Genomic DNA, 19561 nt, shown 5'->3' with positions numbered 1-19561 from the left:
GTGAGAGCAACTTTGAGCATATCCCTTCAAAATCCAGAAAAAAGGCAAATTGCAAACTGCAAAAAAAGCTTCTTGGTTTGCCTTTCCTCTTTTACAGCAAAAAAGAATCATTGGCCATATTCACACATCTGCCATTTTGCTCACATGTTATGACGGGAGAGCAATGGTTGATGTGTGAATATGGTCAACTGTCATTGAAAGTATTTCATAAATTACATATAGAGTCTTCTATTATCTGGCTTAGAAGTACAGCAGGGAAAGATAGCTAAAGCTGGACAGGAGCAGAGGCATAAATATACAGAGTTCGGCCATGTTTTCACCCTGGCTCCCATTTCGGTGCCTTTTATGATCACATACTGTATAGAGATCTGACAGCTGTTAAATGTTGGTAGTATATAAGTAATATAATGTGTGGTAATATAACATATATACATACTATTAGATGCTTACTCTAACAATCTCCCCTTGAGTCTATACTTTACTGTATGTAAAGCCTTGGCGGAGTCAATCATTTAAAAAGCAACATTACATGCTTTACTTTGCTTTCAAAGTAAAACAACGACGGCACAAACATGTCAGAAGTCGGGTGCTAAACATTGTCCGAACTCCATTTGTATCCATGACCCTGGGTTGGACGGAGCGGGGGGAGGGGGTTGTTTATACGGGCGCAGACCTCCTCCTCTTGCTACTGATGCTGCGGTAGTTGTATGGTCTCATTTTCATCTCCGCGAAGGGAATGGAGAACTCATGGCCCTTCCAGTGGTACCAGTTGATGCCCTGTGACAGAAAGAGAGGCTTAAATTGCCATACCTTTAGCGGCAGCAGAAAAAAAAACTAGTCAGAATAATAGAAGTCAATCCCTAGGGCCTGGTATTCCTGTCACACAGTGCTGTGAGAGGGGCCTGATGTGACAGGGCCTGACATCCCTGTGACATGATACTGACATGATACTGACCATGATACTGACATCTTATGATACTGACATGATACTGTGACCATGATACTGACATATGATACTGACATCATATGATACTGTCATCATATGATACTGACCATGATACTGACATCATATGATACTGTCATCATATGATACTGACCATGATACTGACATCATATGATACTGACATGATACTGACCATGATACTGACATGATACTGGCCATGATAATGTCATGATACTGACATAAACAGTATCATGGTCAATATCACGTCACATGATACGGACATGATACTGGCATGACACTGGCTATGATATGGCACAATGACCAGGGCCTTATAGTCCCAATTACCAGTACCATGGAGACACAATGACCATTAGCATATAATGACCAGTATCATGACATCCCTGTCACACAGTTATAGGAAAATTCGACCTTTTCCACCCAAATATCAAGTTATAAGATTAAAATGTAGTTTTTTTCACAGGCATGCTGTAGGAGCAATTACAACTAGTAAGACGCCTCAGGGCGACATGCAACATGCGACCTCGCCCTTCGCCAATTCTTGGCCATCTGGCCAGTGATGTATATCGGACCAGTTACCCATATATGGAGGCCCCTGCAGGATAGTCAACAATGTTATGTCAAAACATGCCCATATATGGGCATTACCAAATATGGGCATTCCCAGATATGTCCTTAATAGCTTAATATTGATGACATTGAGACAGGGATCTCCATCTGGCCAGTGATATATATCAATGACATCAGGGATCTTCATATATGGGCATAAAAGGGATTTTAGGGAATACCCATATATGAACTTTTACATAGGTGATGTCACCTGTGATATCACCTGTGATGTCACAGTGACAAGGGAACCAAGGGAACCAACCCATAGACTGTAAAAATGTGGACTGACTGACTGACACAGCGACAAGCTGCGACATTTCTTATGGTAAACTGCGACCTTCGGTTGCAACAATTCAAACAATTCTCAATCTACTAGATAGACAACTATCCAGATATGTTTTGTTGTAGAGAGCTTGAACCTTGAACCTAGAAGTAAGTAAATGCCCCACCTTGTGGCTCCATAATAAACTGCAGGGGCAAAACATTTGCCTGTTACACAGATTGGATATACGTATCTGGAGGGCTTTTTATACAAGAGAGAAAGAAAAAGTGCTGTCACTCCAATCTTTGAAGAAAGGGATTTCTTTTTTCATACAACAAATGGAATTATAATTATGATTTTCAACTAGGCCTAATTGGCGATCACTACAATACATTTCTGACTGGCTCTTACATGAATCTCAGGTCATCTGGGACCCGTCTACAAACAGTTCCCAGAATTAAAATAGAACATGATGAGGCAGCGTCTAGTTATTTTGCTGCACATAGTTGGAACAAGAGGTCTTGTGGTCTTGACGTTTCAACTTTGACTTAAATCCAATCTAAAAGCCTTTTTGCTTTTTACTGCCTTTAACGAAGAAAAAAAGAAAAGTCAGCTTACAAATTTCATTTGTTTTTGTATGCATAATGCATTTCATGCTTTTGATAAATTGACTTTATGTAAACGTATACAGCTAAACAAGACAGCCTCAATCCACTCATTCGATTCAACCTCAACAAATATGCACATTTTTGAAGACACAGCTTCAGTACAACGTGAACACACCAACACAGACAATAACCTTTGCTTACACTCCAAACCACCGCAATCACACCACTGGTTTCATGTCGAGCTTTACACAAAATGTTAAATTAACACTGCTGTGTACAGTCCCCCTTTTTAGGACTGTCTGGTTTTGTTTCATGTCATCAAAAGGCTGCTTGAAGGTGCCGAAAGGGGAACACACAGTGTCTGCATGATGTTGCAAGGTCTTTGCAGTTCACTGCAATCAAAGCCCCACACAGTGTGTGTCCTCATGTTCACTTTCTCCACAGTGCATCACTATAGGGAGCATTCATTAACAGGCCCTTTCCACGTTGCAGCTAAATTCATTTTTTTGTTGGTAGCCTAGCTGTGACAGTCTGTGCCAACAGTAAACAATAAAAGACAACATGAAAGAAAGAAAAAAATCCATTTCAAATTCAGTATGTTTGTGGTGTTCTACAGTTAAGAGTATTGAATAAGGGGGAAAACAGCACAACATGTAGTAAAACATGTAGTTCTGTGCACAGGGGCGTCACAAGGGGGGGGGGGGGGAGTAGGACTGAGTTACTAGGGCCCAGAGTGGCCTTAATTATTTTACTTTAGCTATTGAAAAATAGCAGATATACAAGCTCACAGCACGGCACCGAGTGCCGCGCTGCGAGCTTGTAGATCTGCTATTTTTGAAAAGTCGTGAATATGTGTGCAAATCTATATGTATTTTTAAGCGAACATTTGTAACTCTGGGTCACATGAAAAATTTTGATCACCAAAAAAAAAAAAAAAGAGGATTTCAAATGCCTCTTCAAAGACAATCTTCACGATTTCTTAAAAATAGCAGATCTACAAGCTCACAGTGAATCCTTGTAACCAGGGCCCAGAATTTGGTGCGACACCCCTGTCTGTGTTCCCTGGATTGACGTGCAATGTTTGTTTGTTTGTTTGTTCGATTGATCGGTCAACTGACTCACTAAGCAACTGGTCAACCCATGCGGCGACTGACCTGGCTGTGTCTGGACTCTCCGTATTTGCCGTTGAGGTTGGCCCGGTGGCAGTTCTTGTACCACCAGGCCCCTTTGTAAGACAGGGCACAGTTAGTGACAGCGATGTCATTGTCTCTGTCTTTCGTGGAGAACGGCCGGCCCTGGTGGTAGCTCAGAGAATCACCTGGGAGAAGAGGAGAACACCAGAATAGGAGTTACAGTAGTGTTCCGGGTCTCCAAATTATTTTGGGGGTCCCCAGATAACAGATAACTTTGTTTTCTCACTCAACAGTAAACAAACAAACATAACGTTTAAGTGATTAGAGTGTATCTGCACATTTCTAAAGTTACAATTTGAGGACCTTTTAACTCATTGAGTGCCTATCCCGAATTAGTTCGGGATATATGATCGTATCACAGGGTGCCTATCCCGAACAAGTTCGGGATAAAAAAAAAAAAAAAAAAATTGAAAAGTTTTTTTTGATTTTTTTTTTTTTTTTTTTGGACCCCATCAAATCTGGTGAACATGATTTCAATCGCGATTTTGCATGTTCCACCCCCATACAACCCCATCTAACATACAGGGCAGCCATTTTTGTTTACATTACATGTAAAACATAAGGGCGATTATCTCAAGAATGCCTGAACGGATTTCCAATTGGATTTTTTTGTTTGAAAGCTGTGAACAAACTGCACAAATCCACTCCAATGCAATCCAGGAAAAAAAAAAAACTGCACAAATCCACTCCAATGCAATCCAGGATTGCATTGGATTTTTCAGAGCTCATTCTTCTCTGTTTTTTTCCCATGCATGAGGTGTGCAAGGTTTAATCATGGCTAAGTTGACGAAAATAAGGCTTCTAAAATGCTTGGTAGCCAATAGCTAACTTCAAGCTAACTTCATCCTCTTCCTGTACATGCAGTCATGCACAAAGGAAAGTGTTCAGGCAAGTCATGGCTGCAGGGCTTCTGCATATACCAGCATATCTCTATGGGATTTTCTCTGGCCACTGGGCGCCCTCTAGTGGTGAAAGGGGTGGCACTAAATGAGTTAATACCTCTAAAATGATAAATTAAATATTGGTCAAATTGTCAAATATTATAGAGGCAGAAATTGTGAAAATAGCAGATCTACACAACGCCTCACGTTGCGAGGCGTTGTGAGCATGTAGATCTGCTATTTTCACATTAGGACCGTGTTATACAAAATTAATGCTTCACCTCTTAGTGCTAGTCAGGGTGGGGGGGGGGGGGGTCCCCAGTTAAAATATGATTATTTTGGGGGTGGCAGGGCTGCCTGAAAAGGTTGAGGACCACTGCCTTAACGGGTCAATTGACTACAGTGTAGATTGGTGTCCCTGAGTTGAAAATGTAATAAAATGTAGGTCTAATGGCCTCATTTAGGTCAATGTCCTGATGCATATCACACGGAAAATGTTGATAATCAATGATGTAGTGGATACATTACAAAGAAACAACAACATATGGCTTGGCAACTCTAGGAATACGATGTGAGGAGAGAGAGAGAGAGAGAGAGAGAGAGAGAGAGAGAGAGAGAGAGAGAGAGAGAGGAAGAGGAATTATAAGCGGCATAAGGGGATAACAGGGAGGTCCAGACATAATGGTTCTCCTGACAGACAGAATGGAGTGCAGCAGCAGCAGCAGCAGGAGAGGAAGGCAGAGTATCGATGAGGGAGAAAGCAGTTTGAGTCATGAGGGGTTGGAGCAGTTAGAGGACGTAGAAAGAAAGAGGATGAAGGATGAGGAAGGATGGTAGAGGACAACATTTACAGGAAGAAAGCATTGTGGCCGATGGCAGAAGAGGAAAGGAAAGGGTGGGTGTTTTCACTTGAACCTGGTACAGAGGAAAAAGGTTAATAAAGAACAACACACAGTCGCACACAATATATTTAATTGTCAAAAGACTCAGATATGCTAGAATGTCCAAATAGGCTTTGGATACATGACCTGTCCTCTGTTTCTCAAAGTGGGGGGCGAGATCGACCCCCAAGCCAGGGATCCTTGTGGGGGTCCCAGGGGGTCCCCAGAGTAAGTGTTGAAAACACTTAAGATACTAAATGTTTTGGCTATTCGTAAATAGCTGATCTACAGTATAAGCTCACAACACGTTGCACGCGTTGTCGTGCCAAACATCCTGTGTTGTCGTTGACACATCCTGACAAACCTTCTCATCTGGGGGTCCCTGACACAAAATGTTTTCAAATGGGGGTCTGTGGCCAAATAGATACTATAATACGAAAATGTTTGAGAACCACTGCACTAAATACTTAAACTTTGTGCTTTCAAATGCATGTCTGCCATGCAAAGTGCTTAATTACAGTTTATTTATCTGCAGAGCCAGAATGTAAAGCTCCTCAGCCTCTTGCCAAGCACGTACCAGCCGTGCCGTTGTACTCTCCTATCCTCAGCTTGTAGAGGTTCCTGGCATCGCCGATGGAGAACTTGTCGTAATTAGCGTACACCTCCTCCTGCCCGTCCTTCATGTCGATCCTCAGTTCATACCGGCCCTGGGCAGCAATCTTCTGAATGTTGTCCAAGCCTGGAGAGAAGTGACACAAAATGTTTTTTTCTTTTTTCAAACTAAATGGTTTGTTTTTGTGATCACTCTGAGGTTGCAGAGACATAAAGCTGTAGTTCTGTGCATGCTGCCATGATCTGCATGAATGTCACAGTCAGGTGGAAACCTTGTAGGTCTATGTCCAAAACCGTTAGTTTTCAGGAAAAGGGGAAAAATGAACCGGTGTTGGATCCAATCAAGTTATTATTGAGTCACAACTCTAACTTCCACTTTCAAACATTTACAAAAATAGCAAATCATAGATCTGCTATTTTTCCATTAATATTTGTATTAGGAGTTATAGGCACACAATCAGTCTTAACTACTTTTGCGTGACACTTTTGTACAGAGGCAGGGCATTAATTTAAGAAAAAGAACACTATGAAATATGGAAATACTAGATTTCTGCATGACGGCAAGGATATACGGGACAATAACAGAGCCATATTTTCAGACACGCCAATGGAAATGTATTTGATATGGAGTGATTGACACTATCAAGCATGGAGGACCGTGTTTCCCGTCCTCTCTACACATATATCTCACAGGCGCCATCATTGTGAGATGTATTGCTTTGCTCCCTATCTCCAAGGTAGCAGACATGAGGCCTATTTGTGTCCCCGGTTAAACCCAGACACAGAGTGGGACGATAAGGCCCCACGCCGACCTGAGAGATTGGAGCTGGGGGTTCACTATCAGTTCCAGATTACGACAACAGGCAACACGTGCCCACTGGCACTAAAAGCTGTTCCCTTTTACTCAACCTTCAGCAGCAGGGACGTGCTGGGCCCCTGATTCAGCCCGGGAAAAAGAGTTGGAGAGGCCCTCATTGCGCTGCTGCTGCTACTCAAAGATTTGCCATTTCAGATCATGACAAGTGACAAGCCAGTGGGCCAATTACATGAATTAGGCCTATATTTCGTTGTTGTTGGGTGGAAACCTTGTATGTCCAAAGCTGTTTGTTTTGTATTTATCATTTAAAAAATGATTTAAACTAGTGAAAACAGCCGATCTACAAGCACACAACGCCTCGCGGTGCGAGGCGTTGTGTGCTTGTAGATCGGCTGTTTTCACTACTTTTGTGCAAACAGTTTAATTTTTACTTTTGCGCAAACAGTTTAATTTTTTCCTAATGGCCCGGCCTGGACCGGCCGAGAATGAACCGGCCGTTCGGGAGTTGTCCCGCTTTTCCCAATGGCCAGCACGTCCCTGTTCAGCAGAAACACCACGTGACAGTGTTATAGATGAATCGCGTAACAGGTGCTATAGTTCACAACCGGAGGAATAGATGAAAAAACAGCCACAACAGAGACGACAACCTTGAAGTCTGTTGTTGATAAGGAGCTGAGGGTAGAGAGGAAAACAGGGCCTGTAGTAATGTGTCATCAATGGAAAGATGATAAAACTGGCGTTAAAAAGCAGATCGAGGCCCCGAGGGTGACAAGGGAAAACCAATTGCTGTAATAACGTTTTGTTAAACACTGAGCAAATGTCCAATTTGTAGTGCATAATTCCATTGGCTAGTCAGCGATTTACCAGTGTTTTTGTTCCAATGATTTTTTTTGTCTCTCTTTTTTCCCCCTTTATTTTACAATCCGGTTTTTATTCATCTTCTCCTTTGCCGTTTGCATTTGATCGGACTGCTCGGAAGTAGCGGTGATTAGGAATGCATTTGAACACAATATTGGTCTCTTTCTTGTTATACTGCCAACTCACAGTAATATTTTAAAACCAGCCTTTGCCCTACACTTATGCTGAAATAATGAGTCAAATAAAAACAAGAATAGGTCAAAACGTAGCATATTCAAAGGATCATTACCATAAAAGAAGGGAAAGTCCTTTAGGTACTTTATTTAACGGGCACAGGCAGCAAACAACCAGCACAAACCTTTCTTCAGTGTTACACAATACCAGTATGGAAGTGTGTTTTATATACGGTCGTGTCCACATAAATAGTTGGAACAAAAACGATATCATATCTCATATATCACTTTATACTTCAAACCTATTTCAATCTATTATTTACAAAACTCAAATATGACTCAAAATTTAGACCAATATCTTGGTAGAACAATAAAGAAAAATATATATTATTAACAAGATGTATGTCCACTTTAACCCAAGTCTCACATGGTCAGATCCACTATCTTACATCATCAATTCCATCGGCAGAGGGTTAGAATCAAGTCAGCATCTTCGGGTTTTGCAAGAGACAAACTCAAGTAAACTTCCTGTAACGGAAGTCCATGCCTGGTCTAAGGCGGTAAGTGTGGTCAGGTCATATGTCTGTCACTTCTTTAGTTAGGGACGGCTCTTCACAGCTTTTTAATAGTTTGTGCCCCAGACATCAGATCTAATTGTCTGTTTACTGTCTGTGAGACTACATCGATTCCAATGTTCTGATGTCTTTTATCTGTTGTCTTTTTCAGTTTTCATTTCACTCCTCAAGCCGGTAATTCCAGTCCGGGTCTTATAATCTATCACCAAAATGAAGAATGAAGAAATAAATACCGCAGAGATTGAATAAATAATGAGTTCTCTAAGGCTCCGAAATTACTCGGTTGAAGAATGAAAGACAGAGAGACACAATAGATAAAATACTTTGAAGGACAATGCGCTGATGTGATTGCCACATAGGACAAACAGCTCTCCGAGATAATGGTGATATAATACTGAGCAGATTCAAATTAATGTTTTGATCAGATCTTCCTTTCTGGAATATAAAATATGTTACCTGCCTTGTACGTCCACCTGGGTTGTGTTATGTTGGTAAGAGAGTTTTATACAATGATACTGTATTATGAACATGAAGGTAATATTAGAAACAATTAAAAGTTCCCAGCAGCTAGTAAAGCCATATGGCATTATGCTCCTTGGGTTTTCAGGGTATAAAACACGTACTGTACAGCCTTTAAATAGAGGCGAGGACAGAGAAAAATAACTAGCCCTGGTGTCAACTTATGACAAATGGTTTGTTATTAAGATAGACAACATCCTTTGGCCCTGAGGGGCCGCATCACATAGCCCGGAGGGATCATTGCTCTGCAATTGTTGGCTAGTGCATTGTTAAGCCAACTGGTGGTCAGACCATGGTGTAATGTAACTCCATCAGTCACTCTGTGACTCAGTCAGACAGACAGACAGACAGACAGACAGACAGACAGACAGACAGACAGACAGACAGACAGACAGACAGACAGACAGACAGACAGACAGACAGACAGACATTTTGCAAATAGGGCCTGCCCCTCTGCTGCGGTCCGACCAACACAGAACAGGATAATGGTCACATACTGTCCCCAGTCATTTCTTTCTTCAACTTTATTACAACATCGTCACGCAGACTTTGTGTTCTGCACATACTAAGGAAAGGTCAGCAGGCAGGGAGAATGGATTGCCGTCCAGCAGTAATAAAAACAGATACTTTAAAACAGATACAGTAATAATGACGGCTTAATTTCCATATTCTTTACTGCTGGCCAGTTAAGGGCCAATTCTTTTCGCAGTGAATGGATTTAATATCAGTGTTTATGGCTCCATACAGCTGAATGGATTGCTGTTCGGCGCACAGCGGCGGCGATTAGCTAAATGTTGGCTGTAATGTTTCTCTGGGGTCATAACAGCTGTCTGGAGGAATGAAGGTCAAACATGTTGACACTGCATAAAACCTGACCTGACCATCTGTACTACATTTGGAGCAATGACCTTTTTGTTACATAATATGAAGATTATATCATTTTCAAGTTATTATTGTTATTATCCCCACACCCATATATTTTATTGTATATTGTATATAGTATTTTTTTTTTATTGGCACATGTGAAAACTATTCACTCCTAACTATTAGGACTAATAGGCATACATCTATATGTGTTCCGTAAGCATGTGACAAAGTGATCCTAGATCTAAAGGTGACACAGATTAATCTGGAATGGGTGTCGCTCTCCATTCCGACATGTCGCCACTCCGAAATTGACTTCTTATTGTCGGAGTGGCGACACTTCCATTGGGGTTAAGTTTAGGGTAAGGGAGATAGGGTTAGTATCGGAATGGAGACATGTCGGAAAGGAGACATGTCGGAGTGGCGGGGTGTAACCATCTGGAATTAAGGGCTGTCACTTTGTATGTCAAAATGTAAAGCCCCCCATGAAATCAAAATCAATGATGAGTTTATCTACTGTAGCTTAGCTTAAGTTCACAAGACTACCCAATACGAGCCTTAAGGCACATGTGTTTCATCCCACGGTGAAACGCATGTCTCGTTGGCTACTAGAAAAGGCCAAACAATATGTGTGGCAAGTCCCTCCCTTGCTTATTTCCTACAAAACACTTAAATATGCACAATCAAATGGCATGCTGCTAGCCATTTCATGTTTTTTTTTTTTTTAAACGCACAGCGACGTTAATGCACATTGCACAATAAAGAGAGCATGGGTGGTTATAGCTACAATAGCTGCCTCCACACGAGAGGTGTTAAGATCATTAATCAACATGCTGTGAGTACAGTAGTACACAGTAGTGCCATTAGAAGGTTTCAAATCAATCTGAACAAAGTAATTGCTACTTTTGACATTGTTCGTCATAATAACCGTGCAAAACCCATTAAGTTATCCACAGCCAGTCAGTGGCGTCAGTTCAGAAAAAGCTAAGGTATGGCAACATGACTGGCGTCTTGCACACGCGCGAAGCACCAGTCATGTTGCCATACCTTAGCAACAGGCATGATACATTTATTTTAAGAATTACATTCTATTTTTTTTTCTTGGGCTGGATATGGCAGCCTGGAATGATTGTTCAAGTGCAGCTAAACTTGGCATGTTAGTAAACGTGCCACAATTAACAATAATGCATTGCACCTGTGCGGAACCTGGGAATATACCATTCTATCAAGATGGAGAGAATATAATTTTAATACATTGTTAAAGTGACTATTTTGTTAAATTGTAGTTATTTTACTGTAATTTAACAACATAATAACCAGCACAGATAGACAAAGAGATATTCATGGATTTATACTTAAAAGTAACTTTTATTTTCCCCCCTGAACCCAGGGTATGGCAGCTGCATACCCCTGCCATACCCAATTGAGTTGACGCCACTGCAGCCAGTGTGTCTGTGCATAAAAGGTTTACCATCACGGACCTTGAATGTGTAGAAAGGATACTTCCTCTTGCATCTCATCTGTGCCCCTTCCACTGAAGAATGCTGATGACTTTTTAATGGAAGAGGGCGTTATACCATATGTGTGGTTATGCCAAAGCTCTGTAGCTCACATATGCTTCCCCCAGAATGAGGGTTGTCTACATTTTGAAACAGGATGAAGGGGTGATTGCATTATCCTTTGTTAAAGAAAAAAAAAAAAAAAAAACGTTGGTTATTTTATCGTCTAATCAGGCTTTTGTGACCACCCTGGACAGATTTTAAGTTGGTTGATTCAGTATTTAGATATTTAATATCAATCATTTTATCAGACACATCCCCATCCCTACCTGCATACAAACCCATCGTAACTTCAAACTCCATTTTAACCATGATAGATTCATTGAAAACAACTGTTCTTTTTTCTGGGGACTCATACTGCCCCCCTAATAGGTGAGCTGGCCGTGTTTTTTTCAATAATGTTTTTAATTTATTTGTAATATTTTTTGGGGAAAATGAAAACATTTGAATACAATAAAAAGCAACTTGAAATCTGTACACAAAGTGAAATATCCCTTTAACTCAAGAGCAGCAATACGCAAACTTTAGAAACTTCACGTTTCTGAGTAAATCTCTCCAATATGTCCACCACCAGTCCACTGAGCAGAACTGTTAGTAAAGGACACCTCTGTTCACACTGGTACATTTACTTAAGTACTGTACTTAAGTACAATTTTGAGGTATTTGTACTTTACTTGAGTATTTCCAATTGCCAATACTTTTACTCCACTACATCTCAGATCCAAATATTGTACATTTACTCCACTACATTTATTTGAGAACTTTAGTCACAGTTACTTTGCAGGTATAAATTATAATAATATAAAACATACACAAACCACTTTAGACTTGGCTATTTTCAAACATTTTGTACTTTTACTTTTGGTATTTTAAATACATTTTGATGCCAATACTTTCATACTTTTACTCAAGTACATTTTGAATTCTGGACGATTACTTGTAAACAGAGTATTTCTACATTGCAGTGTTGATACTTTTACTTAAGTAAAATCATTTCAGAACCTTTCCCACCACTGAGCATTGCTATGCAGTGCTAACAGGATGCAACGTTCCCTGCTGTTCTGTAATCCAGTGGCAGCAGGCAGGGGCGTCACAAGGGGGGGAAAAGTGGGACTGAGTCACTAGGGCCCAATGTGGAGGGGCCTTAGTTATTTTATACTTTAGCTATTGAAAAATAGCAGATCTACGAGCTCACAGCGCGGCACTGAGTGCTGTGCTGTGAGCTCGTAGATCTGCTATTTTTGAGTGCAAATCTTTGAATATATGTATTTTTAAGTGAACATTTGTTTACTCAAACTTTGCTTCTGGGGGGTCCCTGGAACAAATATTCTGGGGGTCCTTCACATGAAAAAGTGACATAGAAACTGACATAGAAACAGATATAAAGGTATACAGATAAGATATATAGGTTTTGATCAAAGCAGATATACAATCACAGCAAGCTTGTATATCTGCTATTTTTCAATAGTTAAAGCACAAAATAATGCGTTCCCAGTCTAAATGGGTTAAACCCCCTCCCCTATGAAGAACATTCATGGGGGGCCCGCAGTGAATCCTTGTACCCAGGGCCCAGAATTTGGTGCGACACCCCTGGCAGCAGGGCTCGGACGGCTGGTCGCATGGGAGCAGACAGGGGAGCGCTTGATTTGACACAGCCTGAGGTGACATTAAGCCACAGCTTTTATGGACGTACAGAATGAAAGGGGGGGGGGGGGGGGGGGAGTAAGTGCATCTAGAAAAAAGGTAATGTAATCCCCTACAGCATGAAAATGCACAGGCTCAAAATTCTATTTAGCCACCCTTCTATCCTCGAGTGTCGTGATAGAGGACTCTTTCTCACAGGATTTTATTCCCACACAGGGTATGAGTTAAGCCAAGGGGTAGATTTTCATGAAGAATAGGTTATCGTGGCTTGGGATGTGGCTTTTCAGGAGAAAATACATTCATGAATAAAGGAGAAAATATGCAATTCCTCTGCGCTATGAGGTGCAGGACTCTGAAGACTTACTGTAAATGCAAAGCGTTTCCTGCATGTTTCTGCGTGTATTTTGTGTAGAGAATATCCCAGTATGACTGAAACGAGCCTCTAATGTTAATATTTATCAGCAGCATAATTGATGGGTTCAGAGGTTCAACACAGCAGCAGAGTTGGTACAACTGGTGCTTATGTACAAAAAGGCCAGCGTAAGGAAAAACGGACAACCCACTGCAAAATGTTCAAACCAAACACTCTACGTTAGGTCCGGGGAGGCGGGGACCACCAGCGGTCCAAATGGACCCCTAATGGGTCTGTAACTCTCAGAGTGTACAAATGCAACCGAATTATCCGTATTTGGTGCCATTTGTACACTCTCAGAGTTAAATAAGCACTTAGATTGGCCCCTTCCAAATGAAAATGTTTGACTGAGAGAGCAATATATTTATATCTCAATTATTGCAAACTGCTCTTTTTAAATAGCATAGGAAAGAAGGGAGTGTCCCAATAGCCAAGTTGTTACGGTGAATACCACATGAAGGGAACAAATGCCCCCAAATGATTCCTGGCTGGCCGGACCACTTTGCTGTACGGCAGTTGCCCTACACTCTCTCTCTCCACTGTCACTATCAAAATAAAGGCTTAACATTTTTATTTTTCCCAGGTCGAGATTTTCTGAATGAAAAATGTAGACAGAATTTCATTCTAATCATCATAAACCATGACATTTTTTCCCTTGGGGAAAAAATAAAACAAGAGAGATAATAGAAATAAATATTCGGCAGGGTGTGTCTGTTCTATGGTTTTTGTTTTTGAATCAGAATAGTGACAGGTACCAAGTCATTTCAAGGAGAGATTAGCTTTGTGAGAATCCACTAATTAATTAGACTTTTTGACGTCAAGTGATAGATGAGATGAACAAAGAGGACTGACCTTCTGTAGTGTTTGTTTGTGCAGATATTAGTAAATAGAGCTCTGCTCTTTTGTCGTGAGATTCAGACAAGCGTTGGTATATTGCACAAGTCTAAAATTGAGGTGACACCCTTTAATCAGGGGAAATGTGTTGCTCTATTCAAGTGACATTTTATGAATTCTGTCGATGTGTGAAGCATAGGACTTCACTTGACAAAGAATATCTCTCTCTCTCTCTCTCTCTCTCTCTCCCAGGGACGTGCAGAGAATGTTGGAGAGGCAGGGGCTGACACAGGGCCTTTTGGTGGAAATATCGAAAATCTGCGACGCGTTGTGAGCTTGGAGTTCAGCTAATCTCGGTGAGTGATACCACACTGAACTAAGCATAATCAAGTGAATACTGGAGATGTGGCGTAATGGCATGGATTTCTACACAGAGAGGGCTGTTCTCTCGACATAAGATGCTGCATTTAAGATAATTGCCTTGTCCAAACTCTCCTGAACTTGAATGTAGCATCTTATGTTGAAAGAATTGCCCTCTCTGTGCAGAAATCCATGCCACACCTCCAGTATTGACTTGATTATACTTAGTTCAGTGTCGTATCAACCACCGTAATTAGCCAAACCTCCAAGCTCACAACGCGTCACAGCGCGTTGTGACGCATTTTCACCAAAAGGCCCTTTTAGAAATGTCAGCCCCTGCCTCTCTAGTCTCTAACATTCTCTGCACGTCCCTGCGGCCGATGATCCTGCAGTCTGCCGGTTAGATTATGAGATACCATGTGTATGTTGAACAGACACTCTGCGCTGAGTATGACGTTAGAGGAAAGGTCACACTGTAGGGTCACTCCACATGGCTTGGGTTCTTGCTCAAGGGAGCATGAATGCCTTATAGGAATCTGGTCAATAGACAGCCCAAGGGTGTTGCAAGGCTCCAGCAACACCCTTATGAATCATGGGTGACCTCATGGCCTTGCCTCTCGTAGCCAGAGGAAAGGCCACGGGGTCAACCATGGTTCATCCTCTGGGGAGCATGAAAGGGCACATCGAATTCCAAGGCAATCCAGCGAGTAGTTTTCTAGATGCTAGGTTTCCATTTCCAACTTTCTTCCTCTGCTTTCTTGACTATCGCTATATAACTCAGTATATCGGTCGAGCTGGGGAGAATCCAATTCACCCTTGAACGGGCTAGGCATCAGAAGAGTCTTGACCTTCTCAGAGGCTTTGAGGTTAAGTACGAACCAACGTCCGAGCTTTCACTCAACAAGCTCTATTTCACATATACTATAGACTTGATCATAGGACAAATAGTGGAAATAGCAGATTTACTAGCTCACAACGCATTTGAAATGTATTGCCTATAATGGCATGCCGAAAATAGAGAAGCCAGGTTGAAGTGGTTACATTTTAGTGCACAACACAGGTTAATGCACTTCTTAGCAGATATTCCCCTAAATAAGGCTCTAGTGGTCAAGAGACTGGGTCTGGGGGAATGCCCCCCCCCCCCCAACACACACACTCCGTGCTATTCAATATTTGGACGTTTCGAATAATGTTGTACACTGTGTGTGTAGATCTATAAGCACAGATACCACACAGAATCACACAAATCTTAAAGACCCAGGTTCCGGGTAAAATAAATAAATAAACCTTTAGAATTGTGAGAAGAAAATGTAAGAAACAAAGTTGTACACTGTAAGTATTGTGCCCACTACTGTCACTATGAATCAAGTGCAGCATGTGAGACGACTGAGTGGATGAGTGCTCTAATGGTTTGAGGATCCGTCCTGATCACAGATAATAGATTCTCACACTGAGTCCAATGCTGAGAAAAGATTGCACCCCATCCATCTGACACTATAAATTAGAGACACATTAAAGCCCTTTGCACACAGGACAGTTGCGTTTTTTTCGTTTGCGGCATGAATACAACGCATTGAATTTGGTGTGCAAGGCTGTGCGGAATCGGCGCTGCGGATCCAAAAAGGAGTCATAAAAGGAGTGATGAGTTTTTTACCGCATGCGACAAGACGCACAAATCGAACTGGTTTCGATCGAGAAAAAAACGCACGGCGGCAGCCACTCGTCGCACGGCTAATTCGGAGCCGGTGTGCATGAGGTCATAGAGAATCATTGTTTTCTTTTCAAAAAATTATATTGTCCGTTTTATCCGTGCGGTTAAATGCGCCTGTGTGCAAAGGGCTTAAGGCTAAAGCCCCTGTCCAGGAAGGTGTATTGGTAATTCGGTGTGCCAACACACACAACAGATAAGCGCCTGAATGACGAGCCACAGGGTCAAAGGGGTTCTGTCGTGCCTCAAGCCTAATTCAGGCTGGTCCGGTGCATCTCAGGAGGTCATCATGACCTGATGAAGATGTATTGACAATGCACCCTGTTATTAAAAAGGCTTTAATTGTACGAATTTGCTCCAGTGCCCTTCCTTCTTCAAGATGGATGGCATGTGTTAATTGAACCATTTAACTCTGACAATGAAAAAAATGTAACCAAATGGAGCCATGTGTACATTCTCAGAGTTAAATGGACACTTTGGATTTTACATTGTCTGATTTTCACATGCATTTTCTTGCGTCAAGCGGATTTCTGTTGGTGACACAAGGTTCTTTCTTACCCAGCCAGAATTCATCCTCTAGGTTTCCAAAGCCCACGCGATAGTCACTCCACTTCCTGGAGAAGTCTGTGAGGCCGTTCTGTCGTCGCTGGAACACCTGCAAAAACACCAGAATGTGATGCTGTTTACTGACATTGTGACCAGGCAATCAGGCAATACTTTTGAGTATATTTTGATACCATGGCTTTTATACTTTTAATCAAGAACATTTAGAATTTTACTTGTAACAGAGTATTCCTACATTGTAGTATAGATACCTTTACTTAAGTAAAAACATGCGAGTATTTCTGACTCCCATCTCTGAGATTATAAAAGACATTACCAGTAAGACTCCATAATCGGGAGATAAGCGACCGTCACGTCAAATACACAAACCTTAAGGCAATCGTAGCCAATCAGGAGGGAATATGGGAAATTGGACACATCCATGTTGATGACATGATAGTGTGTACAGCTTTGCGTGATTTTAGGCCAAAATCTGTAGGAGCAGTGTCCAAAAATGTGTTTTGCAAAAGTCAGCCTGATGGTGGCGCTAGAAGAGGGCCATGTGAGAAATCAGGGCTGGAGGTTGGGGTGTGTGTGCAGAGTTTGGCATTGATAGTGGCAACGGTGCCAGAGATAGAGTAGGGCAAAAGTGTGACGTGACGGACAGACAGACAGACAGACAGACAGACAGACAGACAGACAGACAGACAGACAGACAGACAGACAGAAAGAGAGACAGACAGACAGACAGACAGACAGACAGACAGACAGACAGACAGACAGACAGACAGACAGACAGACAGACAGACAGACAGACAGACAGTTGAGCTTTTCATAGTAACTTGCAACCTGACGGTCGCAATAAAAAGTCTAACTTACAATCCAGCCTCCCTCGTCGGTGGTCATGTCGCAGTAGACCTGCACGCCCTGGCTGGGGTCCCTGTTGAGGTAGATGGTATAGACGCCACCCAGAGTCTCTCCATTCAGCAAGTGCTGGGCACAGTTCTGAGGTGTGCTGAACAGACGGCTCCCTGTGGGAGGAAGAGAACAAGTGAAGTCAGGCGTGCTGTATACCGGTACATTACAGCAGAGTTTTACACACATATGTAGGGCCGTGACCCAAAAAATATATCTTTTTGGTAACTTGTACATTTATGTATTTATTAAACAATTCTAAGGATTTTCAGAAATAAAATAAAATAAAACTTGGGACAGAAAAAGTGAAAATAGAAAATCTAAAAACTCACAACATGTCACGTTAAGTGATGGTGTACTATCATAAATACCATCAGACATAGATCAGTTAGCTTAGCAGATATAATATTTTGGTCCCCACTCCTATGGAGTATTTTGTTGTCATAGTACATTTACACGTACAGTACGTAATAGTTGTCCTCTGCATTTACCCATCATAACTATTAGGAGCAGTGGGTGCCATTAATAAAGCGCCCAGTGAACAGTGTCTTGCTCAGGGACACTTTGATGTGACAAGTAGAAACGGCTCCATACTTCGGTGGAATGGCTTTTGATATATAGAGTAGGATAGATTGTGGTTGGGGTAGTGAGTGTCCTTGATAATCCACTCAGCATTGGCTACGCACTGCTTCTCATGTATATCCTGGAAGTCTTACTGGTAGTGTCTTTTATAATCTCAGTGATGGGAGTCAGAAGTACTCGCATGTTTTTACTTAATAAAAGTATCTATACTACAATGTAGGAATACCCTGTTAGGGTGCCCTCAGACCAAAATATCTATGAGAGTGGAATCCGCGTTCCTCCAATGCATTTCAATGATAAGGGAGCGTTTTTTGCAGAAATCCTCTGCTGGCATGAAACCGCTTCACTCTCATTGAAATGCATTGGTGGAACGCGGATTCCACTCTCATAGGTATTTTGGTCTGAGGGCACCCTTACAAGTAAAATTCAAAATGTTCTTGAGTAAAAGTATAAAAGCCTTGGTATCAAAATATACTTAAAATTACCAAAAGTAAAAGTACTCATTGTGCAGAATGTCCCATTTCAGTTTTCATGTTCAAAATGTATACAAATCTTTTGAGAATAGCGGATCACAATGGAGAAGCTCACAACAGAAGCTCACAATGGAGCTTGTCTATTTTCAAAAGGCCGAAATATATATTATAGTGCCAAAGTGGTTACTGTATGTTTTGTGATAATAATTAGTAAAAAGTACAATACTTTCTGTTTTCCATACGGCCTCTCTAACCATTCAGCTATGGCTGCCCAGATATTAAACATGAAAGACTATACATAAGTGATAGTGCCACAGTGCAGCAGACCGTGGAGTGTAATCATAGTCATATGTACGGTACATAAAGTGATAATGCCTGTGTGATGGCCTGTGTCGAAGACTATGGTGATAGGGCTCAGCGCTTGTTCAACAGCCTGGAAGGTGACACGTAGAAACGGCTCCATACTTCAGTGGAATGGCTTTTGATATATAGAGTAGGATAGATTGTGGTTGGGGTCGTGAGTGTCCTTGATAATCCACTCAGCATTGGCTACGCAGTACGCACTGCTTCTCATGTATATCCTGGAGGGAGGGTAGCTCACCTCTGACGGTCCCATCCACACCACCATCTGTAATGCTTAGCGCTCCAGAGGGCCGCAGCTCCCATAACATGTCAGCATGCTGTCAATTGGCTGTCAGTTCTCTGATTCAGCCAAAAG

The 19561-nt window shown here is 41.7% G+C and overlaps 1 protein-coding gene across 1 annotated transcript in view; it reads right to left on the bottom strand.

Annotated features, from left to right (window-relative positions):
- Positions 1–657: 657 nt before the first annotated feature.
- Positions 658–19561, bottom strand: part of tnr (tenascin R (restrictin, janusin)) — a gene marked incomplete at both ends in the record, with an annotated part of 284483 nt that continues 265579 nt past the window's right edge. The window contains 5 exons of the mRNA XM_080725805.1: positions 658–777; positions 3595–3758; positions 5973–6134; positions 16889–16985; positions 17753–17904. Coding sequence (XP_080581931.1) covers positions 658–777; positions 3595–3758; positions 5973–6134; positions 16889–16985; positions 17753–17904 — 695 coding nt within the window. The remainder of the gene's footprint in view (positions 778–3594; positions 3759–5972; positions 6135–16888; positions 16986–17752; positions 17905–19561) is intronic.

This window comes from Nannobrachium achirus, assembly GCF_963921795.1.
Source record: "Nannobrachium achirus genome assembly, chromosome: 5".
Classification (NCBI taxonomy): Eukaryota; Metazoa; Chordata; class Actinopteri; order Myctophiformes; family Myctophidae; genus Nannobrachium; species Nannobrachium achirus.
Note: the sequence above shows the minus strand (reverse complement) of the source record. Positions and strands in the feature narration are given on the sequence as shown.